Source organism: Vipera berus (genome assembly GCF_964194415.1).
Source record: "Vipera berus genome assembly, chromosome: 5".
Lineage (NCBI taxonomy): Eukaryota > Metazoa > Chordata > Lepidosauria > Squamata > Viperidae > Vipera > Vipera berus.
The window spans coordinates 78,475,343-78,497,909 of NC_138207.1; the positions used below are offsets into that span (position 1 = coordinate 78,475,343).

General features: G+C 42.4%; 1 protein-coding gene across 2 annotated transcripts in view; it reads right to left on the minus strand.

Annotated features, from left to right (window-relative positions):
* Positions 1-22,567, minus strand: part of PAPSS2 (3'-phosphoadenosine 5'-phosphosulfate synthase 2) — a 43,041-nt gene that overhangs the window by 12,188 nt on the left and 8,286 nt on the right. For both annotated transcript variants that reach the window (XM_081328210.1, XM_081328209.1), the window contains exons 2-7: positions 5,563-5,677; positions 5,076-5,311; positions 4,370-4,508; positions 3,141-3,259; positions 2,907-3,020; positions 1,100-1,211 (exon numbers count right to left, since the gene is read on the minus strand). In XM_081328210.1, the coding sequence (XP_081184336.1) occupies positions 1,100-1,211; positions 2,907-3,020; positions 3,141-3,259; positions 4,370-4,508; positions 5,076-5,311; positions 5,563-5,677 (835 nt within the window). The remainder of the gene's footprint in view (positions 1-1,099; positions 1,212-2,906; positions 3,021-3,140; positions 3,260-4,369; positions 4,509-5,075; positions 5,312-5,562; positions 5,678-22,567) is intronic.

Sequence of the window (22,567 nt, forward strand, 5' to 3'; positions counted from 1 at the left end):
TCTGGGATTTTTCATTTAATTTCCCTAAGAACCATCAAAAGACATGTAAAGTTGAAACATTATGCATCTTCTTGGCTGAATAAAATTGGATCTTACCTACATCCTACCAAAACTAGGATGTAGTCAAGATCTGACTTAGAGCAGATGCAAGTTTTCACAGAATTAAAGATGGTATAAATAAGAAATCTCTGGTCCTTATATTGGCACATCATTCCATTTTCACCTATGGTAGACAAGAGAAACATGATAGTGGGAAACAAAGTTCCAGCAATGTGCTTGCTCAGTAAAATATTTCACATGCCTATTAAACTGTTTTCAACGCTCTGCTTAAAACTATTTTTACTGCTTTATTAGTTTCTGACAACTGTTGATTATGCAAACTAAGCAGTCCACTTGATCATTCAAGGAGATTCACACAAAAGGAGTAATCTGAATCTAAATAGCCCTGCAGCCAACAAAATTACTCTGTGGTCTTTAGGACCAGAGTGAATCCAGGATTTATTGACTTTGGCGTGCACATGATCTAGGATTTGACTTGAGCTGATCTGGCAATTTACCTGTCTAAGATCAGCATATTTCTCTAGTTTACTATGATTACAGGAAGTCCTCGACTTATAACAGTTCATTTAGTGACCATTCAAAATTACAAAGGCAGTGGAAAAAAGTGACATGTCCATTTTTCACATGACCTCTGTAGCAGCCCCATGGTCATGTGATCAAAATTCAGATACTTATGACCATTGCTGTATCCCAAGGTCATGTGATCACCTTTGCGACCTTTCAACAAGCAAAATAAATGGGGAAGCCAGATTCATTTAACAATCGTTACTAACTTTTCAACTCCAGTGACCACTTAACAACTGTGGCAAGAAAGATCGTAAAATGAGGCAAAATTCACTTAACAAATGTCTCACTTAACAACATAAATTCTGGGCTCAAGTGTGGTCATTAAGTCGAGGACTACCTGTACTGGCCTCAAAAGAAAAAAAGGTACTAATTTCATTACACACTAATCAAAGATTATTATTAATGAGAATTTGGTTCTTTCAAATAATTTTCCAAAAAGAATGTCTAACACATATGAATTAGTATATCATACCATCAAGCAAAGTGCCAAAATGGATAACTTGCAAATATTCTTTCTCCCGCATAAACCCTTTCAGTGGAGTGGCCCAACCTTCACTTAGGACTTGAACCCACTGTAGATCCAACTGGAAAATAAAGAGAGTATAGCATATGGCATCTGCACATAAAAATAAGGAGTACCTGTTTTCAGCATTTCAGTACAACAGTTTGAAAATAATTTTCTAGTTTAGCTATCAGAGTATTCCCAATTAGGGTCACTTAGATCGGGAGTCCCCAACCCTCAGGCCGTGGACCCACACTAGGCAGCGGCATGCCAGAAACCAGGCCATGCAAACAAGCAAAGCCCCATCTGCAGAATGCAGGCAGCACACAAAACCAAGACCCCTCAGGTCCTGGGGAAAAACCTCTCTCCACGGAACCAGTCCCTGATGCCCAAAAGGTTGGGGGCCGCTGACTTAGATAAAATCAACAGTATTTCTTTCCAAAAAGAGCATAGATATAATGTACCTACCACTTCTGAAAGTTATTCCTTATTCACAAGAAAATATTTGAAGACTCAGTCTTAATGTATTGGGGCATTACTGTACTGGTTCAGTTGCTGAAATCCTTATTGGGTTAGCCTAGAAAACAAGCTAGCCTAGAAACCAGGAAATTATGAGTTCTAAGGTAAAGGTAAAGGTTCCCCCGCACATGCGTGCTAGTCGTTTCCGACTCTAGGGGTCAGGGCTCATCTCCGTTTCAAAGCCGAAGAGCCAGCGCTTGTCCGAGGACGTCTCTGTGGTCATGTGGCCGGCATGACTAGACGCCTAAGGCGCATGGAGCGCTGTTACCTTCCCACCGTAGTGGTCCCTATTTTTCTACTTGCATTTTTACGTGCTTTCGAACTGCTAGGTGGGCAGAAGCTGGGACGAGTAACAGGCACTCACTCTGCTACGCGGCCCTCGGGATTCGACCCGCCAAACTGCCGACCTTCTGATTGACAAGCTCAGCGTCCTAACCCACTGAGCCACCACATGCCATAATCATGAAAGCTACCCAAGTAACCTTGGGGCAGTCACTCTCTCTCAGCCCAACTCACCTGACAGGGTAATTGTTGTGAGAAAAGTAGGAGGAAGAAGTATTATATATCTTTGCCACCTCAAGTAATTTATAATAATAATAAAGGCAGGATGTAAATAAGTAAACATTCTTCTGCTTTTAAACTCAGTAACACAGTGAGAATTTTGCTTAGAAAAATTCATTCTCTTTGTTTGAAGCAGCTGTCAAGAGCCTGACAAAGGTTATAAAAGAATTCTGCAAAACCTTGGCATTTTATTTCCAGTAGATCCATAGTGATTTGAAGGCCAGCAGGACCAAAGAATATCTTTCTCTTAAATATACTATGTATATGTGTATAGATATTTCTCACTTACAGACAAAAAGATACATTTCGCTTTTAAGTTGTGCACGGGGAAACAAACCTTGTATATTTATTTTCTTCTAACCATGTCTTTTATCCTCATATTACATTGCTTTGACCCAAAAATCAACCGTCAGCCCTTCCTTCCATCATTCAGACCATTTTATCTGAATTTTTAAAAGAGAAAAAGTTTTCTCAAAAAAAATGAAATTTGAAACAGAAAGCTGATTCCCCACTAGAAATGGCCAACAAAACAGTAGTTTTTTTCTTATTCTGCTCATCCTTAGTACTTTGAGAGTGGCAAATATGGCAAACTGGTTGGCTTAAATCTAAGAACACCCACGACAAGGTTTTTCTCACCTTTTAGACAGTTAAGCAGATGGTTTACCTATATCAGGATCACACTGTACTTTTTTCTTACCTTGGTAATGTTTATAGATGGCAAAGTACCAGCTTTAGCCCACGTTTGTTCCACTTTATTTTCAGGTACAAACAGCTCAAGCACATCTTTAATTGCAGTGGAAGGAACAATGCTCTAGTAGAGGAATAAAAAGATAAAAGTCCTCTTGAGAAACATGGATTGGTTAGCACAAACCTGGAAAAAGTGAAGATGCTAGATTAGGGTTTGTTATTGAAAACCATCACATGATGATACCTGTTCTTGCAAGAGCTCCACAATAGCCTGGATGCATTCAGTCACTGAAAAAATGTTGGTTTTCAGCACAAGTTCAGGGATTTCTGGTTTATCATACTCCGAATCAATTCCAGTGAATCCTAGAATAGTTGGATATTCATATATGTAAGACAATAAGATTATGTTCAGACTTCAAATCAAAGATCAAATAGGACATCCATAAGAGCAGTGGCTTTTGTGTCTTCTGTATTGACTGCTTTCAAAATCTCATCAGGTACTTCGCCATAATTTTTTTCCATAGCTCAGGGGTAGGCAACCTTGGCTCTTTTAAGACTTGTGGATTTCAACTCCCAGAATTCCTGAGTCAGCCCTGTTGACTCAGGAATTCTGGGAGTTGAAGTCCACAAGTCACAAAAGAGCTAAGGTTGCCTGCCCCTGCCCTAGCTAATATAGCTTTACAGCTACCTGTTGGAGCCTCACTTGCCAGCCGAATCACAAACTTGTTCAGCTTCATAGCTATTACCCAACCGTGTCATTCAAGTCAAATGACACGACAAATGCAAGAGTTCACAGAGTTTTGGTGCCCTAGGACATTTGCAGATAAAAGCTTGTATCTAGGAGGAAAGCCATGGCAAATCTAGACAGCACACTAAAAAGCAGAGACATCACCCTGTCAACAAAAGTGTGTATAGTCAAGGCTATGGTCTTCCCAGTTGCAATGTATGGCAGTGAAAGCTGGACCATAAAAAAGGCTAAGTGCCAAAGAATTGAGGCCTTTGAACTATGGTGCTGGAGAAGACTCCTGCGAGTCCCTTGGACTGCAAGGCGATCAAACCGGTCAGTCCTAGAGGAGATCAACCCTGACTGCTCTTTGGTCAGTCCTAGAGAAGATCAACCCTGACTGATCTTTAGAAGGCCAGATCCTGAAGCTAAAACTCAAATACTTTGGCCACCTAATGAGAAGGAAGGACTCACTGGAGAAGAGCCTAATGCTGGGAAAGATTGAGGGCAATAGAAGAAGGGGACGACAGAGAATGAGGTGGCTGGATGGAGTTACTGAAGCAGTAGGCGTGAGCTTAAATGGACTCCAGAAGATGGTAGAGGACAGGAAGGCCTGGAGGAACGCTGTCCATAGGGTCGCGATGGGTCAGACACGACTTCGCAACTAACAACAACAACAAGGAGGAGGAATGTAAAGAAGGGAGATTATGTAGACAGTACATCCTGCAGCCAGGGTAAAATGATCAAACCTTTGATTTCTCCAGCTCGTGCTTTTTTGTACAGGCCTTTCACATCCCTACTTTCACAGATATTGAGAGGTGCATCCACAAAAACCTCAAAGAAAGGAAGTCCGGCTGTCTCGTGAATCTTCCGTGCATTCTCACGGTCCTGTAAAAAGGAGCAAAGTAACAATCAGTAATGTAAGTATCTTGCTATTCTTCTCCTCCTTTCTTCCATCTATTGCGCAGACATGTAGATATCTAAACAAACACAGAAAGAAATATGTAACAGGACTGCTCAAGATGTTCTGGTTTTCCTCTCTCTCTCTCTGACAGATATACAGTTTTACCCATGTTTATTGGCCAAATAGATAAAAGGTTGGGTTACAGGGCCTGGAGTCTTCTTTTCGCACGCACCTTCCAATTTTACTAATGCATTTAAAAAAAATGGCTTGAGCCAGAGAGAAAGAAATGCCGGTACTGAGCAGAAGGACAGTAAAACGTCATCAAATTCCCGCAAGTAAAATTTTGATTTGTTGACTAGTGTCAAGCTAAATGAAACAGATGAAGTCCAGTGTTTCGGGAAAGTTTCCTGCTGGAGAAAGCTGGATTGGAAGATATTAGAAAGAAGTACGTGTAAGGATGTTACATTCCCAAAGAGAAAAATTTGTACGAGGAGACGGAATAAAAAAAGTATTTTTTTAAAAGGACAGAATAACTTTCCAGACAGAGTTACCTTTGCAAAAGGAGAAATGAAACTAGTAATGCAAACTAAGCCAGCATCTGCAAATAGTTTGGCAACTTCAGCAATACGGCGGATATTTTCTTCTCGGTCATCAGCAGAGAAACCTAGATTCTTGTTGAGACCATGACGAATGTTGTCACCATCAAGAGAGTAGCAAGGGATGCCATGTACCACAAGGTATTCCTCAAGGGCAAACCCAATGGTTGTCTTACCGGCACCAGAAAGACCTGTTAATCATAGGTAAAATTAAAAAAATAAAAATAAAAAAAGCCGTGGTGGTCACTAGACCTATTAAAGCAGGGGTTTCAAACTGCCGGCCGCGCCCATCCCATTGCCGGCAATTGCAAAACCGTCCTGATACGTTGCGCGACGTCACATGACGTCGCGAGTTTGACATGTTTGTTTCTTTAATGTAATGCAATAGAAATAAAAGCTTTTCTTGGATGGTAATTTCCTGAGCTAGGAGGGAACACAATACCTGTGAGCCATACTGTGCAGCCACGAAATCCACCTTTTGTGCCCAGAACTTGTCCTCTCTTGTTTCTGCTAACATGATGGGCTTGGTACACCACATTGGTAGACCTTTGGAGGATCTGAGTATATAAACAACATAAAAAAATGTTGGCTTAGTAGAAAAATGCAGTAAAAGAGTGAACTCCAGTATTACGACGTTACAAAGCAGCACCCCAGGAAAAGTACATTATTCAAGCCTCAGAGAAAGGTACACCTGCATTCTAATATGCATACATGCATCTGCGGGTTCCTCATGTCTTTGTCTTCAAAAGTGTTGGCCTAAGGAAACTTTTCTTTAGGGTAAGGATTTCACTTGTCCTGAGTTAGTAATAAAGGGACAGAGGAACAAAACATTTCATAGAAGACTCAGAAGCTCATTATCACAACTTGGCCCATTAGCTTTAAGTGTAGTTTACAGTTCTCCATGCCCGCAATGTCAACAATCGGGGGGGGGGGGAGGATTTAGCCAGTTACTCGTCCCAGCTTCTGCCAACCTAGCAGTTCGAAAGCACGTAAAAATGCAAGTAGAAAAATAGGGACCACTATGGTGGGAAGGTAACAGCGTTCTGTGCGCCTTTGGCGTCCAGTCATGCCGGCCACATGACCATGGAGACGTCCTCGGACAAGCGCTGCCTCTTCGGCTTTGAAATGGAGATGAGCACCGGCCCCTAGAGTTGGAAACAACTAGCACGCATGTGTGGGGGAACCTTTACCTTTTTAAGGACATTGAACAGGTTGCAGATATGTAGCAATGGAAGGAAGTATCTTTTTTTTTTTAAAAAAAGCCAAAAGTAGCTGGTGGAAACAGAAAAGTTTCTCATTCTTACTGCAGAGGTCCCCAACCTTTCTGGCTCAATGGACCCCTGGCAGGGCTGGCAGTGGGAGGGGGGCCGCAATGGTTTCATGCACACAGTCTAGATCCCGTGCATGGGCAAATGAAACTTTGCACACTCACCCACCGCTTGTGCGGCCTGGTTCCCAACAGGCCATGGACTGATACTGGTCCAGGACTGAGAAATGGGGACCCCTGTCCTTATTAATTTATTTATTGTTTAATTTTAATCCCATTTATATCCCGCCCTTCTCCGAAGACTCAGGGCGGCTTACAATCTAAGCACAAATCAAAGCCTTCATTCTATGTATATGCCTGCTTATTAGGGCTTTCACACACACACACACACCCAAGCGGCATTATTACAAAGTCAGCTTAATTGCCCCCAACAATCTGGGTCCTCATTTTACCTACCTCGGAAGGATGGAAGGCTGAGTCAACCTTGAGCCTGGTGGGACTCGAACCTGCACTAATTGCAGGCAGCTGGTGTTACTTAAGGAGGCATTAGCCCACTGCTCCACCAAGGCTCTTATTGTATTTACACTTTGACTTCAAGCTTTTAAAACACTTGGATAGAACATTAAGATTGTTCTTTTCCTCACAGGATAGCAAACCATACTTGATATAGTTGAACTGACATTGATCTAATTTTGCATAAGATTATACTGTCAAATGCATCATTCTTACTAAATAAAAAATCCAAGACTTAACAACTGTCGATAAAAAAGACCAAAAAGTCTGGAGAGAGGATGTTACAGAACCTGGAGGCATCAGCACAGAAGAAGAAGAAAAAAAACTGGAGAAAATTACTAAGTACAAAGAGCTGCAAATAGAAATAGAATGACTGTGGCGGAAGAAAGCAAAGGTGGTAACAATAGTGCCCTTTCTTAACTTCTCTTTTTATTAGTTTATAGTATAAAACACAAAAACAAATAATAGGAAAAATAGGGGAGGAAAAAGGGAAAGGAGAGTGTAGAAAAGAAGAGAAAAAAGAAAGAAAAGGCATTGACTTGCGACTCCCTTTGGTGCAATAAAATAAAATAGTAACATCAAACCACAACTTTTTACTTTTACATAATAGTATAAACTAGCCATATATCAACAAATCTATCTAATTGGTAAAACCCAAAATCAAAGTTCCATTTTTTGTCCACCTGAAGCACAAACTCCAAGAAGAAACAAAAGTAGTTATGTTTTTTCTTTCTTTCATCAAAGCAGTCAATTTAGCCATCTCTGCTAACTCCGTCAACTTTTGCAGCCATTTGTCTATTGTGGGGATCAAACTCCTTCCATTTTTGTGCACAAAGTAATCTTAAATCAAATTCTTAAAGTGACTATAAAAATAAAACCTGAAATTTTTCTTTTTGGTTTAATGGAAAAAGACTTGGAAAAGATTTGGAACTTTAATGGTAGTAGCAATAGTAATTTTTGCATGCAATCCCAAAACATCTGAAGCACCATATGAACACCACTGCATCGACAAAATAACTGTCATTCAATTGCAAAGGGCAGCTTTACCGTATTTTCTGGCGTATAAGATGACTTTTTAACCCATGAAAATCTTCTCAAAAGTTGGGGGGTCGTCTTATACGCCGGAAAATAGTACATAAAATCAATCGAGCGTCCCCGTTCTTGCAAAGCAACTTCAAGCCTCCTTAGTCCAGTCCCCCCTCCGTGATTCTCCCTTCCCACCCCCAAGAGCCTCTAAGCCCCTTCCCCTCCCCCTTGCAAACGCCAGACCCTGGGAGCGGCAGGAAGCCCCTCCTCCTCACCCAAGCGGCATCTGAGCATAAGCAGAGCGCGCCCTGCTACCCGCTATCTCTCCCGGCAGTCTGGACAGCGGTACTTGGCAGCCTGGCACCCCTCTTGCCCGCAGACCACGCAGTGGCCCTCACCAGCCAGCCTCAGCATGGCTGTCCCAAGCCCGGCTCTCCAGCGCGTCTTCTGGGCCCGCCTGGCTGACTGCCTCCTGGGCGGGGCTTGGCTCCAGACACACGGCTGCTCCGTCTGCAAATGTGCTCTCAAAGCCAGATTGCGCTCAGCTGTGCAGGCTGCCGAAAGGCGGGGACTCGGAGTTCCTGCAGTGGTTGCGGCTTCTGGCGTGCCGTTTGCAGAGTCTGGCCTGGAAGAGCATGTCGTGTGAACGCAGCTGTTGCGTTTATTCCAAAGGGTGGGTGGAAGGAAAATCCCCTTTGGGCTTCAAAAGGGAGGCTTTGCACCATCTGCATCAGACGGGGCTGAATCGGGCTTGTGTCGGACACTTGGCAACTGGCATGTAAGTATTTTCCGGGGTATAAGACGAAAAATCTTGAAAATCTTTTCAAAAGTCGGGGGTCGTCTTATACGCCGAGTCGTCTTATACGCCGGAAAATACGGTACTTGGAACAGCTAAAATCTTGCAACAATACCTTTAAAACCATCAAACAACATCTGCTTGTCCCAGGCCCCTGCAAAGGACCCAAAAGGGGTAAAAACATCAAATCCAGTCTAAACATCTTCCTGACTTTGCAACCAACTTAATAAATATTATTATAAGTACAATCTTCATTAACTCCTACAGCTATGCTAGAAAGTAGGTCAATATTTTGATTCCCATACTGAAGGGTGCAAAGAGAAAATATGGCTTTTCTAGATGACCTAAAGAGATTTATCCGGGAAGATAAAAATTGAACAAAGGTTTTCCACCTCACATGTTCTGCTTCCCCAGTACCACAAATCTTCTTGGTTTGGAACCCAAATCCAGTTCTTATCCTCTTCCAATTGCTCAAGCAGTTTGCCCCGGAGATTGCAGTATTGCTCAAGATAGGAGTGGACTCTGTATGTTATTGGAACCCCTTGGCTTGCAGAAATTCCATCTGAGTCCAGAATCCCTTTTTGACCTCTTCCCCCCCCCCCCCCGTTTAGCTGAATCATTCTTAAAGAGACAGAACTCCTTAATGACTGCATTTTAAGCACTGTGACTCCATAGCCCTAATTTATTCCTCTCCTCCCCCCTAATGTCTTGGAATCAATTGCCATCAATAATGCCAAGAATCAGAATGCTGTTTAGGTTTTTTTCATGTTTGTTTTTCATGGATAGATTAACATTTTTATGTGGCTTTAGATTTTCTAAATATTCCTGGGTAGTCCGATTTGAAACAACAGCTAGAGCACAGCCAACTTTATTTCTGAGTAAGAATTCTATAATAGAATTTTAAGTATGAATCTTATTATGATTGTACTATAACCTTAAAACAACAACAATTCTACCGGTGGAGAAATGCTTCTGAAAACTGACAGAAGAAAAAACTATTTTAGCAATTTATAATCAAAACCTCGCTTTATATTTTTTTTAAATAATTTTATTAAGCTTATCAAAATATAACGTGCAAATGAAAATTAAAGTAGTGGGGAAATGGGGGAGAGAAAGAAATGTAGGGCAAAGAGGAAAAAAGAAAAGAAAAGCTTTGACTCTCAAGTCTTTTTAGCATAGTAGAATAAAATAAAATTACAACAACTTTTTACTTTTACTTTTACATACTTAATATGGATTAGCCACTTGTATAACAACAAACATATCAGCAAAACCCTGTCAAGCATAAAATCCAGAAGTGGTTTCCAAGCAGAAACAAAGTTGGATCTAGTCTTTTTTTTATTAGAACAATTAATTTAGCCATCTCTGTAAGCAATGGCACTTTTCCCATCCATTGTGGGAATTAAAGTATCTTTCCATTTTTGTGCATAAATCATTCTTGCTGCTGTCAACATATTATATAACAAAAAGGTTCCAGATTTTTTTAAAGTTCTTTGTCCTTTAAATCTAAAAGCTTCTGATTTAATTTTTATATTCACTTTAAGAATCTTCTGCATTAAAATATGAATCTTACCATAGTAGTTCTTTGCTAAAACCTAGCTATATGTCATTCCTAAAACTAAAAGTTGTTACGCAAGCATTAAGATTGTGAAATAGCGGGATGTGTATTGTGGCCTTGAGGCTTTTTAATGGCACATCTGTATCCCAGATGAAAGTGTTTGGATGAAACATAGACGGGGGCTACAAATCTCAGATTTCTCAATTAATATAACCAAAGGTTAACTGGGAGTTGGGGAATTACAGTCCCAACACATCTGGAGACAACGAGATTGGGGAAACCCGATAGGACGTTCTGTGTCAGAACGGAACATGGAACAAGATGTTCTGCTTGAACTTTCCCAAGCGGGCAGCAGCACTATCATTCAATACAAACATCAAAAAAATGTTTGCCCTGTTCACCGCCCTGAGTCCTTCGGGAGAAGGGCGGTATACAAATAAAAATAATAAATAAATAAATAAATAAATAAATAAATAAATAAATAAATAAATACTGTAGAATTGCTAGGTTATTCTGTCTTCTCTCTGGTTGCACAGGGCCTCTTTGTCATCTACAGAAAGTGAACAGCTTCTGCAGAAACCTCACAGTTTCAGCTAAGATTCCACATCACTGCCAAATCAGACGGGATTTCATTCAATACAGTTTGAGGAAACAGTAGGGAAACTATTTTACCCACGGCTATGAATCTTAGCACTTTCCTCTTATTAATGTTGGCACGGTTATACCAGATTTTCCTTCTACAAACATGGAACATGTGATGTCTCATAAGAAAGTCAACCCAACCGTCATCCTCAAACAAGCAGTGATTCAGCCTAGACTAGACTGATCCCTCATTTTGCATCTGCAAGCTGAGCAAAATAGTACTTTTTAGTGCACTTATTTTTCGGCCAATCGGGATGTGAAATCAAGGAAAGTTTACCTCAGTATTTTTACCTCTTTCATCTGTGAAACTAGTAAACTAAAAATTACAACCAAGCATTTAAATATTTATCAAAGCTGCATTCAGAATAATTACATAATTTTTTAAAAATTATATTAGGGTCATTTCTGCTCTTATAACAGCTTTATAATAACACCAGGCCACAATTAAAATGACATAAGGGTTTCCTGCATTATTATTACCTTGGTACAATGTTAGTTGGAAGACTCTAGAAGACATGACAAAGAGCTAGTCTAGTGCAAGACAACTATAAGGAAAAAGGTTATCACAAAGGACAAAGAAGCAGATCTGTGACAAAGCAGATATTGATTTCTTAATGGAAGCAGAGGTTTGCTAACAGAATCAGCTACCAAAAAAAAGGTAGATGATTTCTTCTTTGCTAGATGCATTAAATGCCATTCCTGAACTCAGTAAAAGTTGGATACCCATTTTGGCAGGGGAATTCTGGGAACTGAAGTCCATATATCTAAAAGTTGCTAGGTTTGAGAAACTGAGAACAATCTGCTCTGGTTTCCAATTAATTTGTGAGAACAAAGCAAGCTGGGAATTCAGTCCCAATTCACAGAATTCCATGTTGGGAAAGGGCTGGATTAGGGGAAACAATAAGATAAAAATATCGTGATCTCAGTAATGTTACATGGTGTGCTAAATATGAATTACCCTGCCCATTTTTATAATTGGCCTGCGATTATGAATCGGCATTTTATGGCAGCAATAATTTTTTTTGCCAATAACGCAAAACATTATGCTTCGGCAAGACATTTTTATAGCATAATGATGACTTTGGATTTTCTTCAAGAGATGACAAATGGTTTATATCAGTATGATTTTACTGGCTTTCAGAAAAATAAAAATAGCACAGCCTTTATCATTTTTAAACAAAACCATAGGCTCAATTAAATGCTATTTTCTCTTATTGCAAATACCGTATATATTTGAGTATAAGCCGACTCGAGTATAAGCCGAGACCCCCAATTTCACCCCCAAAAACTGGAAAAAGTTATTGACTCGAGTATAAGCCGATCCGCCGTTCTGCAAGCCTCCGCCGCCAGCAGAGGCTCGATCCGCCATTTTGCAAGCCTGAATACACAGGAATACCCTGTGTGGCCGCGGCTCTCGGGGAAGCCCTGGCTGTCCGCTTCCTCGCTCCACGCTGCCATTCGGGGCCCGCGCGTTCCCCGGGCAAATCGCGGCGCCCAGCAGGCGAGGAAACACGCCCGCTCCAGTCGCCCCCCCTTCCCTCAGGAGACGCGAAGCAAGTGACCGCCCGGAGCTTACCGAGGACTTGTGCGCGGCCGAGGCTTCGGTGCTTCCAGGATCGCGCGCACCTCTCCAAAGCCGCCGCCGTCTGGAGACCTGCCGAAGTTTGGGGAGGTTTGGGGAGGTGCGCGCGCACCTCCCCAAACCTCCCCAAACGTCGGCAGGTCTCCGTTCCTCCGCGCCCTGCCTGCCTGCTTCTTTCCGCAGCGGAAAGAAGCAGGCAGGCAGGGCGCGGAGGAACGGAGACCTGCCGACGTTTGGGGAGGTTTGGGCGCCTCCCCAAACCTCCCCAAACGTCGGCAGGTCTCCGGACCTCCGCGCCCTGCCTGCCTGCTTCTTTCCGCTGCGGAAAGAAGCAGGCAGGCAGGGCGCGGAGGACCGGAGACCTGCCGACGTTTGGGGAGGTTTGGGCGCCTCCCCAAACGTCGGCAGGTCTCCGGACCTCCACGCCCTGCCTGCCTGCTTCTTTCCGCAGCGGAAAGAAGCAGGCAGGCAGGGCGCAGAGGAACGGAGACCTGCCGACGTTTGGGGAGGTTTGGGCGCCTCCCCAAACGTCGGCAGGTCTCCGGACCTCCGCGCCCTGCCTGCCTGCTTCTTTCCGCAGCGGAAAGAAGCAGGCAGGCAGGGCGCGGAGGAATGGAGACCTGCCGATGTTTGGGGAGGTTTGGGTGCCTCCCCAAACGTCGGCAGGTCTCCGGACCTCCGCGCCCTGCCTGCCTGCTTCTTTCCGCAGCAGAAAGAAGCAGGCAGGCAGGGCGCGGAGGAACGGAGACCTGCCGACGTTTGGGGAGGTTTGGGCGCCTCCCCAAACCTCCCCAAACGTCGGCAGGTCTCCGTTCCTCCGCGCCCTGCCTGCCTGCTTCTTTCCGCAGCGGAAAGAAGCAGGCAGGCAGGGCGCGGAGGAACGGAGACCTGCCGACGTTTGGGGAGGTTTGGGGAGGTGCGCGCGCACCTCCCCAAACTTCGGCAGGTCTCCGGACGGCGGTGGCTTGGGAGAGGTGCGCGCGATCCCGGAAGCACCAAAGCCTCGGCCGCGCACAAGTCCTCGGTAAGTTTTTTTGTTGACTGGAGTATAAGCCGAAGTGGAATTTTTCAGTCCAAAAAGTGGGCTGAAAAATTCGGCTTATACTCAAGTATATACGGTAAATTGATTTTTTAAATCATTTCTGCAAAATGATGGTGTGTGGAAACCTGTAAATAGAATATGTCTGAAACCTTGAATCAATGGTACCTAAATTGAATGAGTTCTAGGGAAGCAGTCATAGGCTATAAAAGCTCATAAAAGCATTGATCTATACTTTTTATTTTACAACATTACAAAACTAAGATTGAAATACTGGGAATGATTATTTCTCCTATGGCAGCTTTATGAAACTGTGACCTGCTTCAATTAAAATAACTGAAATGCACTGAAAGAGAACTATATAAAGTCTATATTTCATCAATGTAGAATAAATCTCTATTAATAGTGGAAGCTACAAGTAATTTAAAATATTTATTAAATTTATATGGCCTCCTGACGCCAATAGTTGTCATTCTGAGCAGTGTACAATCAATAAACAAGAAGAAAATAATAGTTAAAAATAACAACAAACATTAATGGGTGACCAGAACCCAAATTTCTATTATAGTCCTCTAGAAAAGAACTCAAGTCAACTTGGGTCAAACTCTGGGTTAATAACCAGGTTATTTAACAGAATAACAAAATAATACAGCTGGAAGGGACCTTGGAGGTCTTCTAGTCTTCTAATCCCATGCTGAAGCAGGAGACTCTATAGCATTTCAGACAAATGGTTGTCCAATCTCTTCTTTACAACCTCCAATTTTTTTTCTCCAACCTAGAACTACAAGAACCTTAGTTATAGCCTTTCCAAAGGCCAGGAGGGTGAAGTCAACTATATTTTCAGGGAGAAGGGTGCAGATTCATTCCAGAGGCCTTGAATTTGTTTGTTAGTAAAATTTATTAGCTACCCATCTTGTCATAGAGGGCCTCTGAGTGGTTTACAACAAGGGTCCCCAACCTATGGGCTGCAGCCCACTACCAGGCTGTGGTCTACTGGCCACTGGGCCACAGGACAGGATGGCCAGTGCGCGCACTCACCTGTTTGCGCATGTGCGAGGGGCTAGCGGCAGCTGCTAGTGGCTACTGCCTGTGCAAATGGGGCCGCTAGCACACCCGGGGGTTGCACAGCCTATTTGCGCATGCGCGTTGGGGGTGGCTGATTGATTGATTCACAACAGATCCAACCCTTTCCCCCCCTCATCATATTTCCTCCTCCCATCTTTTTAGCTAGGTTGATTTTATAATATTTATAGTATCGCATTTATAGTATTATAATTTTAATATTGTAAACCAGAGGTCACTAACATTTTCATGCTGGTGGCCCAGAGGGAAAGGGAGCAGCTGGTAAATTTGTCTGTGCGCGTGGGGCGGCACAGCATGCGCCCCCAGGATGAACAGGTTTATGACCTCTGGTTTACAATATTAAAAGATAAAACTGTATAATTTATAATAATATAAATACAATACTATAAATATTATAAAAATCAACCTAGCTAAAAAGATGGGAGGAGGGAATATGATGAGGGGGGAAAGGGTTGGATCTGTTGTGAATCACTCAGCCACCCCCAACATGAAGCCCCTTCGTTGGCGCTCCAAGCCAACTGGCAAAACCAGTTCCTTAAGCTCTTACATAAAGTCAAGCAGCATTGAAGCTGACCTCATTTCGGGTCCCAGCTTTATCAGTTATGAGGCCAAGTCCATGCTCGCATCTTCCCCACGTTTTGTAGAAAACAAACCAACAGATACAAAAGGCCAATAGCAAAATAATGTTTGAGAACTCTGCAAATTATGAAAACGTCATGTTATGACTAATCAAGGAGATACAACTAAGTATATCATGGTATGGTGAATTCTGCACAGTGCACAGGGTTGGAGTTGATGGGCTCTTAGATCCCTTCCAACTCTATGGTTTTATTTTATTTTTAAGGACGACCATATTGACAGTAAGGGACACGGTGGCTCAGTGGGTTAGGATGCTGAGCTTGTCGATCAGAAGGTCGGCAGTTTGGCGGGTCGAATCCTGAGTGCCGCGTAACAGACTGAGCGCCTGTTACTCGTCCCAGCTTCTGCCAACCTAGCAGTTTGAAAGCACGTAAAAATGCAAGTAGAAAAATAGGGACCACTACAGTGGGAAGGTAACAGCGTTCCGTGTGCCTTTGGCGTCTAGTCATGCCAGCCACATGACCACGGAGACATCCTTGGACAAGCGCTGGCTCTTCAGCTTTGAAACAGAGACGAGCACTGGCCCCTAGAGTCGGAAACGACTAGCACGCATGTGCGGGGGAACCTTTACCTTTACCTTATATTGGCAGTATTCATCTAGAAAGATAAGAACCCTTCTATGTAAGAAGTTGGTGCTAGTTGAAAGGCAGCAGCTTTGGAGCTTAATGAATTTTGGCTCGGCTCCTAATGGCCTTGATATTGATTTGTTTCTCCATCAAGGGAACTCTTGCATCATTGCTTCTCCTAACTCCCAAGTTTCAGCCACACTAAGCAATCCTTTAGTATCTGTTTAGCAAGAGTAAAATAAATCAGTAATATTTCTATCTGATGGGTCCTATTCTTAAGCAGTCATAGAGACTGGGGAAGAACAAAGAGCAAGTTTTACTTGTTCTTTATGTTTTTCTTTTCTTTTTTGCCAAAAGTGGGGGGGGGTGAAGGATATTACTGATTTGTGTGTGTGTGTGAATGAGTGATATGGAAACACTGATGTTACAGAAACCCTTTCCCCAGAAGACCATGTTTAGAATTTAGTCCCTGTTGTACCTCACAACCTTGGTTGGAGACACTGTGAATTTGCCTGGTTTCAAAACAGATAGCTTGATTTCATATTACTTTTGGGGCACCTGCTAGGATTTTTAATACAGGACGAATGGCAGCTTGATAGCCAGGCTGCTTCATCTCATTAGAAATTCTCCTTCTTCTTCCCCTTCAACTCAAGAGACCAACTGAACATAACATGTACTAAAAGACAAACGGGGCCGAAGGATTTATTGCCTTCCTTTTGCACGTGGACTTTTTTTGTTACTCTTAAGTCATTAAATTTCAAATTTGGCAAATTTAAGATGTGCGAACTTCAGCTCCCAGAATTCCCCAGCCAGCATGAACTGAAGTCCACACATGGTAAAGTTGTCAAGTTTGAAAAGCATTGCTATAGGGTTTGGGAAGATTAAATGAATTTTGGAGGTCAGCTACAGCGAGATATATATGTGGTATCAGAGTTTAGCAGTCAGCAGGAATGAATATAATCAACAGGTTTGTTTCAAAGTATTTTTGGAGATGGTGCTGTCTGAATGACAACATAATGTTTAGGGTTGATATCAGCTGCAATCTATTGTCATTAAATCTGTTGGCAGGAAGTCATCAAATTGTCTACTTTCACAATGCAATCTTTTTCAACTTCATGCCATTCCATGAGTGTATTGGGAATACAAATTCTGAGATTTTATTTTTTAAAATAAATCTGATTCGCCTTTGGAATATCTGCAGGACTTGGAAGAACCAGTTCAAACCTGCCATGGTACCCAAAAATGTCCAGCCAAGGCCTTGAGTAAGACACAACAACAGTCATTGGCAGCTGGTAGCCTTTGATCATGACAATTCCCAAAGCAGGGGCATCCTCAAGGATTCTTTGGCACTGTGGGAATTCTAATTCTAATTCATATGGATGAAAGCAACAAATTTGGGAAGGCTGATATAATACACGAGCACCCAACATTTGTTCAGAAATACAGCATTGGGGTAGTTCTGAGGGAGAATAAGTTAATTTACTGGTGTCCTCTTGACAAAACACTGTCAGAAGTATGTTCAATCATCCTCCAAGCACATAGGGAATCAACCGTTGCCACTTTTGTTTGCACATAAATCCCTACTTTCCTAGTTGTAGGAGAAGCCATAGACCTGGGCTGCCCTCCTCCTGGCCTTTCTAATCATTCTCTCCTCCTACTGTAGCTCAGAAAACCTTTTTGTCTCCCAGCTCCTAAATTGTTCCAATAAACCATTTGGTTTGCTGTCCAAAGGTGCTTTATCCAAAGCACCTTTGGACAGCAAACCAAATGGGTTTTTTTTATCCAAAGCACCTTTGGGACAGCCATAAACTGACTGAGAATCTGCCTATACATTTGGTAGAATTTCTTTCACAGCCCCCTTTTAATTACTATTATTTTTAAATGATTTTTTAAAAAATGATTTGTATGATATTTATAGAGGATCCACCCAAAGCCTATGCTGTTGGGTGGAGTATAAATTGAAGAAAAATAAATAAATAGGCAGGCAAAAAATATTAAGAGGGAGAAAGATACACCCACTTATATCCCACCGAAAGGAAGAATCTGCATAGCCTCCCTTTAGGCCAAAACAAAGTAACACAAGCTTCTATAATAGGATCACTGTTTCTAGGAGATTATTATAGGAAAAGGAGAAGTGGATTGAATGTGGCATTTCTTCCATGACCAGTCAGAGCCTGAGTATGAGTTGAAGGAGTCTTTTTAAGTGCAGGCAAATAAACAGGAGAAACCACTTAAATCAGTCAGTCCATTGATTGCGCTTGTTCAGGACTGCCATGTTATTCAGTACTGAGGCATTCACCACTTCTATCTGGAAACGCCAAGCACCAAGTGTGCTTACAAAGCATGCCCTGTATTGCTAAGGAACCATGAACCTTTCCCTCTTTTCCTCACTACCTTAAACGAGCCTGAGATTCAACTCGATTCGCCTTTGTCCAACAGTGACCCATCACAGAATATTATCTTTGTTATCTCTATGTTAACTCAAAGTAGACAAAACAGTCTTTATGATTATCCATCTGTTTGGAAGACATTATGTTAAGTATCTTCTCCTGGTACGATACTCTTGCAAACCAGTAAAAATAAACTTCCTGCTTTTAGGCTGCGGACGTTTAAGTGCAGTGTTCAGGCAAAATCAGCCTTAAATAAGCTTCACAGTTAGATATACTGCAGTCACATATAAAGAATAAGCCAAAATGTTTAAATCATGCTATTGAACAAGTCACAACGTCTTAGTTCATACATAATACTAAACCATCATGTGTGGAAGGTCACGGACCAAGCTTTGGGAAAATTTAGAAGAAAGTGTTACTTGTTAAGTAAGGCAGAGTGTACACACAACATTATTATAATTTTCAATGGACATCAGTGATGAACTGGAGAGCTTCTGTCTGTGGTCTCACTGTAGCTGGAGTCTGTTGTGAGATGACTAGAAATATGGCCTTCGTAGGTTTGGCATCAAAAATTCCATCATGTGAAATTGCAATGTACAGTTGTGATGTAATAATTTCAATCTTCTAAGCATTTCTATTATACAAATAAAAACCAATGCAATTATAAAAAAGTGCAAAAAAGAGAATATAAAAATAAAGCATGAGAACATAGCAAAGAAAAATATATAAATAACTTACCCTTCATTATAATATGCTTTGCTGTTTATTACAAAAAATGAATGTTCTAACTGCTTAATTAATTCAATGTTAATTAAAAGTTTGATTTAGCTAATTCAAATTAAGTGTCTGAATTAGCAAAGACTTCTTAGGAATAATCCCGTTCAAAGAAAACATTTTTTTCCTCAAGGAATTCAGCTGACCTTGAAAGAGTAATGCCATTTGTCTCATATCTGCAATAACTTGAGAACAGTGTGTGCATGTTTAATTATGTGTTTACTGTTTTATCCATAACAAGGCAGAGATTTCAGATGCAGCCAGTTTCTCTCTTACTTCCCTGTCTCACACACTGGCAATATTTAGGACAAATTTCTGGATGCTTGATGCCGACTTTATCAATGACTAATTCTTATTAAAGAATCAGTTTGATGTATTAATTAAAGCACTAGCTAGAAACCAGCAGACTATGGTTTTAGTTCTGCCTTTAGTACAAAGCCAGCTAGGTGGCCTTCAACTGTCCACTCTTTCTCAATCCTGGGAAGAACACAAGGGTAAGCCACTTCTGAAATCTTGCCAAGAAAACTGCAGGGATGTGTCATTGGAGTCGCCAGGAGTTAATATTGACTTGAAGGCAAATGTGTATGCGTATGTACCGACAGAAGAGAATATTTGTGCCTTAGGATTAAACTGTGAGGTCCTTGGTTCTCTCTGAACTTGGTTGTTTTCTTGAAGACATTTCATTACCAAACTAGGCAACATCATCAGTGCTAGTAATCAAGTGGGGTTTGCTTTTATTATATATATTAGACGCTTGCCCTTTCAGTCTTGATGAGAGAAGTCTTCTTGGTTCCTTGATCAAGCTGTTATTGACTGTTAGCTTGTTTGTCTGCATTGGAAGCTTCTTGATCAGGATATTGTCTACTTCTCGATTGTTGGTCTAGTGCTAATGTTGGTGTTAGTCTCTGCTCATACAGGTATTGATTACGTAAGGAGCGTTTTTTGGGGGGCTTTTTGAATGTCTTTTTTGAGTGGTATATAGACAGCATAGAGATAAACAACAGCTATACAAACTCAACAGAACACTAAGGATCTTCCTCAAGAACTATATGGGATTATGGAAGACAACAATAGAAGCAACTCAAGACAGCTCAAACAACTGGCCCTCAAATGGGTCATATACCAGCTGATGCACTGTCCTCACTGCTCTTCTGCATAGGCTTGAATGCCCTCTGCCATATACCCGACAAGAAGTGGATACAGATATATTTTCAAGAGTATAACTATATATCAGCCACCTCCTCTATATCTGGGATCCCCGATCCCCGGTCCGTGGACCAGTACCAAGCTGTGGCATGCCAGTAACTGGGCCACACAAACAAGCAAAGCCCCATCTGTGGGATGCAGGCAGCACACAAAACCACCACCCCCTACGGTCCGTGAAAAAACTTCTCACCACAGAACCGGTCCCTGGTACCCCTGGTTGGGGACCTCTGCTCTAAATGGATGTCAGTAAGCTATATGCTAAGAGTGACTAAAACACTGACTCACTGATCCTATTAGCACAAAGCTACAGTGAGAACATTAGAATGTCATTTGGACTGAAGAAATATGGCCAGATGGTAATCAAGAGAGGATGGAGTGGAACTATCAGTGGCCCACATAGCAGACATACAGACCAGTTATAAGCATCTTGATATCCCACACATGGGATTCACAATGAGAAGGTAAGAAAGACAGCAACATCCAAGTACCACCAAAGTACAAGTCAACTGAAGAGCCAACTAAGTGGGAAGAACCAGCCCATAACAATTTATGCCCTCTCAGTCAGTCAGATACCTGCTGGTATAGTGAGCTAACCAAAGAAGGACACAGAAGCTGATGATGTGAAGACCCAGAAACTCCTCACAACAAGTCCAACACCCAGAAAATGTACACCAGCCAGAAAGAGGATGAGTGGGGTCTAGTGAGTGTCAAAGCCACTGTCCTGGATAAAACCCAGAGCATGCAGGAGTACATCAGTTAGATGGCAGTTGAAGATGAGCTGCTCAGAAAAAGCATGAAGCAGCAGCAGACATGGGAGGAAAATCAAGCGAAGGACGTGCCATGCAAAACAAGAGTCTGCACGGAAAGTATCATCAACAGATAACTAAGGTGGTAGACATCAGGAAATCTTACAAGTGGCTGGACTAAAAGACGGCACTGAGGCACTGATCCTAGAAGCACAAGAACAGGCATTAGGCACCAGATCCAAAGGAGCAGGGGTTTACCAAACTAGACAGGCCCCAAGGTGCAGACTATTCAGAAAGGCCTCAGAGACAATCCAACACATAGAGGCATGGTGTAAGATGCAGGCAGGAAGAACATATGCCCTGAATGACACATCCAAGAAGCTGGCATTTTGTATAGGAACATCTGCACAGTGTACAGAGGCTAGACCCGCTCAAGTCAAGATGGGGCATTCCATAGAAGGTTGTGGAGAATAACAAAGCAACAATCCTGTGGGACTTCCAGATGCAGACAGGCAGGCAGGTACTGGCCAATCAACCAGACATCATGATAAGAGACAACGACCAGAAGACAGTAGTGATGATAAATGTAGCAGTGCCAAGTGTCAGCAATATAAGGAAGGAGTATAAGAAGGTGAGGAAGTACCAGGGCCTGAAGGAGGAACTAGAGCAGAGCTCCCCAACCTTTCCGGCTTGGCAGCCAGGAAGGAAAGGGAGGGGCAGGGAAATGAGTGCACATGTGGCCCCACATGTGCAAATCGGCACACAAACGATGGTGGCGGTAGCGTGCATGCATGCACAAGCAGGCTGCCGCACCCTCTGGCACCCATGCACATTTTCAAGCAGGCCACTGGCACCTGGGCACATGTGCAAATGGGCCGCTAGAGCCCGCGTGATGCTGGCAGCGGTGCTAGCATCCACACTCATGCACAAATGCGCACTGGGCCACAGCCCATAGGTTGGAGACCCCTGAACTAGAGAATAGGTGGAAAGTAAAGGCCAAAGTAGTCTCAATGGTGAGAGGAGCAATCAGGGCTGTGACTTCTAAACTGGAGGAGTGACTCCAACAGATCCCAGGAACAACATCAGAGCTCTCTGTCAAAAAGTGTGCAGTGCTAGGAACAGCTAAGATGCGGCAGAGAACCCTCAAACTCCCAGCCCTCTGGTAGAGGACTTGAGATTGAGGAAGACACAGAACACCCATAATGGTGAGAAGGAGGATTTTTATTCATTCATTCTGTGGCTGAAGTTAACTACAACCTGAATCTCCTTTTTACTAATCCAAGGGTCTTCAAACTTGGCCCTTTTATGACTTGTGGACTTCAAATCCCAGAATTCCTCAGCCAGGCACACTGGCTGACGAATTCTGGGAGTTGAAAAGTCCAGAAGTCATAAAAGGGCCACGTTTGAAGACCCCTGTACTAGTCTAACCTCTTAAACACAATCCCACACTGCGAGGGAACCAACAATCTCCATTGTCTGACAATTTAAACTGCAATTTATAATCTTGAGTGGAGTTTCTGGACCATTTTTAAAAACATTTGTAGTCATTTTTTTCCTAGCCACCTTTTTGTACCAATGAAGAGAATTTTCAAAGACTCATCGTCTTCGGTGGTTTTTTGA